General features: G+C 37.7%; 1 protein-coding gene across 2 annotated transcripts; it reads left to right on the top strand.

Annotated features, from left to right (window-relative positions):
- The first annotated feature begins 549 nt into the window (after positions 1–549).
- LOC128996950 (uncharacterized) lies at positions 550–7,637 on the top strand. 2 transcript variants are annotated; one of them, XM_054422499.1, is made up of 3 exons: positions 550–756; positions 1,440–1,529; positions 6,589–7,637. In XM_054422499.1, exons 1-3 carry the CDS (start codon positions 577–579, stop codon positions 7,405–7,407), a joined length of 1,089 nt encoding a protein of 362 aa, XP_054278474.1. In that variant the 5' UTR covers positions 550–576; the 3' UTR covers positions 7,408–7,637. The 2 variants fall into 2 exon arrangements, with proteins under 2 accessions (XP_054278474.1, XP_054278473.1); XM_054422498.1 differs by having other exon boundaries at positions 1,440–1,562.
- The last annotated feature ends 2,309 nt before the right edge of the window (positions 7,638–9,946 follow it).

Raw genomic sequence — 9,946 nt, 5'->3', positions numbered from 1 at the left:
AAAAATGTTCAGTAGGAATCTCCTTTTAACTCTTTCGGTGGAAGAATATTCTTTTGTAATTTTCAGAAAAGTGCTAGATTTATTTACTTATTTCGTCCTAAAAGTGCTAGACCTACCATGGGGGCCAAGTCTAGTGTGCGAGAAAAAAATTTGTAAAAAAAAATTTGTCATCTCTAAAGTGCTAAGGAACGATATATTGGGCCTCGATCATATGAGGAATCGAAAGAAACCATCACTGTTTTTAAAACTACAACCGAGTCAACCGATATGCTCATTTAAACTCACATGATCGAAGGTCGCACCGGCACGATATATCGTCGCTCTTAGCGCTTTTTGGATGAAACGCGAACAAGGATATATCGTTCCATAGCACTTTTCGGGAAAAAGACGCACAACAATATATCTTTGCATAGCACTAAAAGGGTTATGGAGTATTACAAAAAAAATTTTTTTTTGTATTATTTAGGGGCCTAGTCCTAGAAAGAACTAAATCATTTGTGGCTGCATTGGTCTATGCACACCATAATTTATTTTTTACTTTCCAGGAAAAAATAAACGTGAAAGAACTTCTGTGCAATGACAGACAATAAATTAAACAGAATCTACTTGAGAAGACAGGCACAACGGGTAGAATCGTACAAATCACTCGTTACCAAACCTAGATTCTCCTGGAAAAAGTACACCTTCTCAGGAAATCAAAACTCTTACCCACAAGCTTCAAGAAGTGAATCATACGAGTCATCAAAAGAGACCGAGGTAAAGTAAGCCTACATATGATTCACAAGACCATTGTGCAACCAATCAAACCATAGTGCAGTTAAGCGCCATTTTATTCATATTATTGGTTTCAAAATGTTTAGACTTATCAAGATTAAATATTAGAAAACAATCAACTTAAATCAAAATACTTTTAGCAGTCAACCGAAATTTCAAGGTGTTTACAAAGAATATGAGATAGGCTATTAACTTTTGAGCTATTTAGGTCCTACTGACATCCTTGACTGCACAAATCATGTGTAGGTAATCTCCATTATTTCTAATAACCGTAATTTTAAATCGTTATAAATATTGACAAATTGAAAATTATTATCACTGTAAGTTAGTTAGGCCTAAATACAATAAAGGAGCCATAAACAAGCCATCAATATAGTTATGAAATAAATGGGCTTATTTACGAATCATTCCAACTATTCTGTAGCCTAGTAGAAAAACATTGATGTGTAGCCTAACGTTCATCACTGACAGTCGATAGTGAAATTGTTAATGATTAGGTTAGGCTACAATGAAAATAACGCAAGTTATGTGGTCATTAGGTTATAGAAGCTTTGACCTACCCATGTGCTTTACACCATTGACTGTATGCCACAGAAAGTGTATATATTATAGTCAATGTTTACACATGATTTTCATAGAGAGCAATGAGCATCCAATTGTTTCAGAATGACCTGACCAGTAAACATAGGTGTAACAACATTCAATCACCTACCATCTCTAATCCCAGTTCTTCAGACAGTTCAGAGGATTTGCAGGTGAATACCGGTATATTTTCAACTGCTAAAGATGTAAGGATTTCATATGTATTATCAGTGCATTATTTGATCAGTGGAATGATCCAAACCCTGGTTTTGTTACCACTATAACGTCGACATTTTTGTTAGATATCATCATTAATTAATGCATAGCCCAGTGACAAAATGGCATCTGGGTCTGGATACAATCTCGCCTCGGGTATCGAACCAGTAACCTGCAGATTTGAAGACAAGCACTATGACCACTCAGCTACCCAGAGAATAGTTTCTTTTTAGGTACCTCCAAAAGACTAGTTTCTTTAGGCACCACCAAAAGAATATAGTTTCTTTAGGTACCACAAAAAGAATAGTTTCTTTAGGTGTACCACCAAAATAATAGTTTCTTAAGGTAACTGCTATTGCCATTACCAACCGATAAAAAAATGTCCTACAGTAGTTGAATATAACTTACCTACTAGGCAGAAACATTTTTTATTTTGTATTATTTTAACTTTTAAAAATTAATTACTAAATGGTTCTAATTAAAGGGAATTCTTTAACACTCACAAGGAAAGTTCTTCACAACTGAGAAAGATCTCCTTTTATTTTTTTCTGAATACTTACAAGTGTGGGTACAGAGTACAATTAAATTCCATAAAGTTTTTCTATGCTGTGCAAGTCACTTTTTTAGGTAAGGATAAATGGTTAGGTTGGGCTCTATAGGGTGGTTTACCTTCAGATGGAAATGTTACAAATTTGGCTGAATTAATTTCAAAAATGGGAAAGGTCTCAGTCCTATTTGTTGTATTTGGGCCAAGGGTTATGAGTATTAGCATAGACTAATCAACCCAAGTAGACTTCTCATCTAATTTTAAAATCTGAAGCTTGTTTTTCATATTTAGTTCATGTTGGTGACACTGAGTGCTAGCAGTGCCGGATTTACCACTAGGCCGCCGCGGCCTAGGGCCGCAAGCAAAAGGGGGCCGCAGAGGATTGAGAAAAACATTTTTATAGATAAAAAATTATTTATTTTAAACCACTAGATTGCCGCGATCACAGGTGACCATAATGATGTCTCAGCCGACCGAGGGAGATGTTCACGATTTCACCGCGGTCGCAAGTGTCGATGATGATGATGTACCCGTGATTGAGGACCGCGGCGGACGTTTGCGATTTAGCCGCGGCCGCGGGTGACGGTGATCTATCCTCATGATTGTGGCCCGCGGGAGACGTTCACGATTTAGCAACGGACGCGGGTGACAGTGATGTATCCTCATAATTGCGGCCCGCGGGAGACGTTCGTGATTTAGATGTGGCCGCGGGTGACGGTGATGTATCCGCATGATTGCGGCCCGCGGAAGACGTTCACGATTTAGATGTGGCCGCGGGTGACGGTGATGTATCCTCATAATCGAATCCCGCAGGAGACGTTCAAGAATTAGCCGCTGTAACGAGTGTTGATGATGATGTCACCGTGATTGCGGCTCACGGGAGATGTTAACGATTTCGCCACGGCTAAAGGTGTCAATGAGGATGTCCCCGTGATGGCTTCCCGAGGGGGATGTTTACGATTTCGGTACGGCCGCGGGAGACAATGATGATGATGATCGCAGCCCACGGGAGATGTTTTTAACACGACTTTGCCGCGATCGCAAGTGTCGATTTTGATGTCCCTGTGATTGCTGCTTTGCGGAAGATGTTAACGATTTTGGCATGGTCGCGAGTGTCGATGATGATGTCCATGTGATTGCGGCCCGCGGGAGATGTTCACTATTTTACTGCGGTTGCGGGCAACGGTTATGATGTCCTCAAGGTCACAGCTCACGGGATATGATCAAGATTTCGCCGTGGTCGCGAGTGTCGAGGATAATGTCCCTTTGTTGTAGCCCGCGGGGGAAGATTTTGCCCTTTGTTGTTAAAGATTTAGCCGCGGTCACGGATACCTATGATGGCTTTGACTTGGTTTAGGAGAGATGTTCACGATTTCATCCATGATCACGGGTGTCAATGATGATGCCCCTTGATGCATAGGAGATATTCACAATTACTTCCGCGATCGCAAGGAATTTCCACCACAGGGGGAGGGCCGCTCAAGTAATTTGGCCTATGGCCGCAAGTACCCTAAATCCGGCACTGAGTGCTAGTGTCTACAAAATTTGGTTTCTATTACTTTAATTTTATGATTTGTGCTTTACTTTTTGGTTATATTGCCAGGGAATGCGCTATTGTTTATGATGAGACTAGCAGAGTACCCGTCCTTCCTACGGGGTTGGCGTATGATTATAAAATTATTTTTGCAGTTAACTCGTGCTTTGTGTTTGCAATGGGAGAGGACACAGTTTAAGAAAATTTGGTTATGTCATAAATGCAAAAATAATTAATGGTTCTGCACCCTGTTGGTAAACCTTATTACTTTTTAATACTAGTTAATATCATAGAACCGACTTGTGTAGTGTGTAGTTGAAACAGCTGACAAAATTATTCAATTCCATTTAAATATGAACGAGCTGTTGGCCCGTCCTACGTACGGGAATCGAGTAGTCAATTAAAACAGAATAGTTCAGAACATCTAGTTTACACGCACAGTGACAAATTCTGGCAGTTTTAATGGGGGCCAACTGCCCCCAAAACCACCTAATTAACAATTAATTGTTATTTTTTAGTTGTTGACCTTATTAACAAAATAATGTCACGTGACTACCTATTTCTTCCATCCGATTATAGACCTAAAATATAGCGATATGCATATTAAATTCGATAATTTTACCATAAAATAGCAGTTGCGTCGATTTGAAAAGACTTGAAGTGAGATTGGAGACCGATTCACACACACTGGTATTGAGTAGAGTTGCTACAATTGCATATACCACTTATATATGTACTTACCGCACCTTTACCTCCGTGACCACAGACTGACACCTTATGAGGATTTTGGCCACCCATTCTCTTCCATCCCCTGTCTCTTCTAATTTAGATCCCGGTCTGAGGATGCATTTCATAACTTGGTCTTTCCACTTAATTCTTGGTCTTCCAAGTGGTCTTTTATCTTGTGGTACTATGGAATATACTTTTAAAAGTTGATTTATCTCCTATCCACCACGCATAGCCTGCCTATCCAAGCCTTTTACTTCTGGAAAGCACCCCTATATCTGGGTGTTTACACATTTCTCTTAGCTCTCTGTTTGTTTTTATCTCGACCTCCGTTATCTTGAACTGGTCTGTATATTTTGTCTGCACTTTTCAATACTACAGGGGGAGTTGTGGTATGGTATGAGTCGACTTTGCTTTCTACTGCACCTTGCAGCTCATTGGACAGTTTTATAGAGACCTACTACACCAATTGACGTTTTCATTACTAACCAGAATTATAGTATGAATTATAGTATGAATTATAGTATTATAGTATACATTCGGAAGTATCAACACGTAAACCACTTATATCTTAAACGATTAAGCATTAAATCTCTGAAAAAAGATTTCCCAAATATGAGATGAAATTTTCATGGCATAAACTAAATAACTTACTTACACAGTTTGCATTTACGACAAAACTTGATTAAACTGTTTGAGATGTATAGATCAAAATAACACATTTCCTGATAAAGCAGATCCTTCACGATAGAAAAAAAAAACTAAATTTTAAAGTGAAATAGTATGCAGGCCAACACCGAAGAACAATATTTTTGTGTACAAACAACTTGTAACATAAACATTTCAATGACAGTTTATAACCAGCTGTTAGTTTAACCAGCACTGAAAATACTTTGAATTGCCAGCGTCGGCTGCTAGACTTTTTAAAAACTTAAACTAAATTTCTAAAAAACTGAAACCCTAAATTAAAATCATGGCTTCGACATTCCCTAGTTCTCAAAATTATCTTTCTTTCAACACAAAAACCATGAAAATCGGTCAAGTGGTTGATTCAGAATCGTGAAATAAAAAAACCCTGTTTCGTTTTAATATTATAGATACTCATAAGGTTAAGAGTCTTCCGTAGTGGAAGCCATGTTGGATTTCTTCCCCATAAGAACAATGTTAACTTTGGGTCCAAATATCTCATAAGCAAATTGTCATATAATTATGGATAAGGAGTTAAATTTAAGGAATTGCGGTCCTCTAGAGATTGACGTTTTTTATTTCACAATTTTTAATTTTTATAATGAATAATTGATTATTAATTAGCTTAAAATTAAGCTAATTATTGAAAGGAAATGAAAATGGATTTTAGAAATTCAAAAACCTCAGTCACGAGTCTATTATGTTAAAAATACAAATTATAAATTTCAAAGCTATATCTTAACAAATAACGCCGTTACGTGTCCACAAATGATGTAATGTTCTTACATTGTTCTTATGGGGAAGAAATCCAACATGGCTTCCACTACGGAAGACTCTTAACATGAGAAATTCCAGAGCCACTGGAGCGGAGCTCGAAAGGATTTTTGAGATAAGAATATTTCTATATGTTAATCAGGAATGTTGGCTATCATTATACCAAATTTTATGGATGGTTAAACCCTTTCAGTGCTAGCACAAACATACTACTATAACCCAGAATGCCAACCGCATGGTAAAAAGCGTTAAGTACTCGGAGAGAGCTTTCCTGTCTATTTGTAGGCAGCGCCACCAACTACTTATTGCATTGATTGCCTATAATACATAATCACACAACGACACTAGCGCTTGGTGATTATATTTGACAAACTAATTCAGCTCCAGTGACGGGCTACACACGTTACTCGACGTCAGTGGGTTAAAAAGACCAAACAAAAATTTGGATAATCCTAGTTAATGTCTTAAAAGGCAATGGTTAGGACTAAAATCATTGAGACAAAACAAAAAACTGGCTCTGTTTAAAAGCTGGTAATGCTTATATGATCAAACACAAGAAAAATGGAAGTAAGTGCAATGACTATAAGGACACAATGAAATGGTCTTGGCTAAAGAGAAGGCTGGTCTTGGTAAAAAAGCTCCATAGGTGATCCCATTCCATTGTAGAATGTAGACTAACCCTTCATTAATGTACAGCTTAAGTAACATGTAGTATTATTGACTAATGAATTGTAAAACTCTGTTTCAGGAGAGAAAAATGGATATCGATGTGTCATCAGTAATGACACGATCAGCGACTCGTAAATTTGCTTCTGTGGGATCAATCCACAATCGAGTAAATATAGATGAAGAACTTGAGGTTAAGAAAAGATGGCCTAGTCACATTTCATATCCAACTCCCAAACCACCAGACAATATGAATCAGTTGAGAGATGTAGTAACCAAATCCTTTAATGACGTTTTGATGTTTTGTAAAACAGCTGTAGCTGAATCCCAATTTGAACCAATTGAAGAATCAATTTCTTGCCAAGAGAACATTATTGACCTCTCACCATACATCACTCAAGAATCGGTTCAAGAAAATGGTAGTGAAGATCAAATAGCCTTCCACCTAAATGAAGATTATATTACTCAAGTGAATGTAATAGCTTTAGATGAAGATCAAGAGGGCACTTTAGTGATCCACGATGACGGAGATGAAGAATATGAAACAATCACTTTACATTCAGGGGGAACCTATTTAATTGACAATGATAACTATTTAAACACATGTGGGTCTGACTTTGGTCTCGTCCAAACTTGTTCCACCAATAGTTTTTTAAACAATGCACAGAAAAACGTTGAAAATGATCACACTTATGCTGCTAAACCTAGTAAAACATTCGTTACTAGTGATGTCTTTGAATCCAAATCAAGAATGCCATCTGAAAGCAATGAAGGACACGAGCTTGATCTTACTAAGTCTTTAAATGATTTGTTACTCAATACAGCTATTTTAAAGTGTTTGATTTGTAATGAAACTCCCCAGGAAATGATTTGCCAACTGCATGAAGCTCAGGTTAATTGATTACCCGTTAAGTGGTTTTAGCAGAAACAAATGTGTTAGTACATAACTACATAGTAATAACTATTACTAAGTGCGTAGTTAAATTAATATTTTGTGATTATTATTTTTTTTTACTAAGAAGAAAACTAAATAATGCACACATAGGCTAGTGTTTTTGGTCCAATATTAAGGGTCATATACATGTACTGATTGTACCACTAGTATTTCAAATGAACTAATGTTATGCATGTAACAGAAAATATTACTTGTATTTTGTCTAAGCTACTAATTTAGTTAAATAAATAGATTATGTTTATAAAAATTTGTTTTGATCCAAAACAATCAAGGGCCACAGAACAGACATATTGGCAACACTGATCCAATGCTCCTTACGACCGTCTCGCCGCAGTAATAAATCCTACTCTTTTTGGAACTGCAACTGTTACATTTGCGTTAAATGTCACTCTGTGAAAATAAAATCTTTGAATCTTTGTGTTGAATAGATTGGATGGAACCGCTCCTGATACATAGTCCCTCGTCCCTCTCTTCGCCATTCGTGAGTCGTGACTCGGGACTCTGCCTACAGGAAGTAATAGCTATAGCTAGCATAAGACTCCCTCACAACACTGGAGAGAAAAGGAATCCCCGAATCCCTGTAATATTTTGTGGTCTAGTCCTATATTACTACTCATGAGTTGGTTGATGTTTCCATAAATTAAAGAAATATGGGTATACAGTATTGTGAACTTAAGCTACTCATAGGTGTTTTTTAAACTTGGTTTTATTAGCTAAATTAGTAAATTCTATTTAAGCACTTTTTCTTTGGAACTTTTGGGATAAACGCCTTTAGGCCTAACCGGTACCTGAAATTCTTGTTTTAAGGTTGCCTCGATTTAATGTAAAAATCGCTGAGTTCATAAATAGCTTTAAGTTCATAAATCCAGAAATATGAATACAAAATGTAGGTTAGAGGGTTATTTGTTATGATCCTTGTGAGATCTTCAAAATCATAAAAAGTAGGATACAACTGCTACAGGCCTAGCACATCCTTAATTACAATAGGCTATCTAACTTAAGTATTTTAAAGTCATTACTTATATAATATACAAGCCTAAAACTGCTGGTGAGACAATTAATTAATTATGAAGAGGGAGATAACTATCGGAGTGACGGAGTGACGACAGGGCAAAAACGACAATATAATAAGCAAACAATAGATAACAAGACAAGTAAAGGGCAAAGTAAGGGCAGGCTAAAGAATGCTTCTTTCAACATGTTTAGCCTCTGAATCACGTAATTTACTAATAAAAGGTTAAATACCTGTAGTACTTGTCCGTGATCCTGTTTTAGGTCAGCGACCCAGGTTTCGAACCTAAAGGTTCATTTTCAAGCTGATACCATGGTTAAACTCCTTCTAAACACATAAATCCTCTTCATAACTGTGAAGAGTCGTTGAAGACACGAACACGAACACGAAAACACAAACATTTAACAAAATTGGCCAATTAAATAATACTGGTACGGTAGCGTGCGTGGTGTAGCCGGCAAAAGATGAGTCATGACTAGTCATGACTCATCTTTTGCCGGCTACACCACGCACGCTACCGTACCAGTATTATTTAATTGGCCAATTTTGTTAAATGTTTGTGTTTTCGTGTTCGTGTCTTCAACGACTCTTCACAGTTATGAAGAGGATTTATGTGTTTAGAAGGAGTTTAACCATGGTATCAGCTTGAAAATGAACCTTTAGGTTCGAAACCTGGGTCGCTGACCTAAAACAGGATCACGGACAAGTACTACAGGTATTTAACCTTTTATTAGAATGCTTCTTGTTGTAGTTGTTACATTTATTCAGTTCCTTTTTACTACTGAGAAAGCAGTAGTCTGTTACAGACACTAGAAACAAGTTCCCAAAGTTAAAAAGTAGGATTTATTACTATTACTGCGGTGAGACGGTCGTTGCTCCACCTCCACTCTCAATCCAGTCTCCACTCCACTCGAGTCTCCACTCTCCCCAGCCTAGGTGCCACGCCAGAGACCTAAGAACATTGAGGTCTCATGGGTAAAAATACCCAGACCACCTTATCGGCAAGGAAAAAAAGCTACTGTAGTGTAACTGTAAACACAGTAATCTCCCACTCCCACAATCTGAATCTGCTGTTAAAGCAAAGGCAAAAAGTAGAGATGGGAATTATCGTTCACTTGGTGGAGTCGTTCACTCCGGAGTTATTGAGTTGTCGGAACTAGTTCCGCGGAGTAGTTCCAACTCCGTTTAGAAGAGCGCTGAACACCGGACTTTCGGAGTGGAGCGCTTCCACTCAGAATCACTCACCAACCATTTTGGTTGGTTCAGAGCTCATAGTTCCAGTCCGTCGTTCCTCTTCGCATCACCTCTGGATGATAGATGATAGTTCCTGGTTCCATTCCATCCAGTAATCGTTATTGAACAAGCGGAATTAATAATGATTAAGCTAGGCTAGAATGACCATAGTTAGTGGAGTCAGGAATGACGAACAGTAGGGCAGTGAGTGAGTCGTTCCAGTCATACATAAAGTATCTT

The sequence above is a fragment of the Macrosteles quadrilineatus genome, unplaced genomic scaffold (genome assembly GCF_028750875.1).
Source record: "Macrosteles quadrilineatus isolate MER2022 unplaced genomic scaffold, UCM_ALF_1.0 Scaffold_6__1_contigs__length_79288215, whole genome shotgun sequence".
NCBI classification, from domain to species: Eukaryota; Metazoa; Arthropoda; class Insecta; order Hemiptera; family Cicadellidae; genus Macrosteles; species Macrosteles quadrilineatus.
This window is presented reverse-complemented; position numbering and strand designations above follow the sequence as displayed.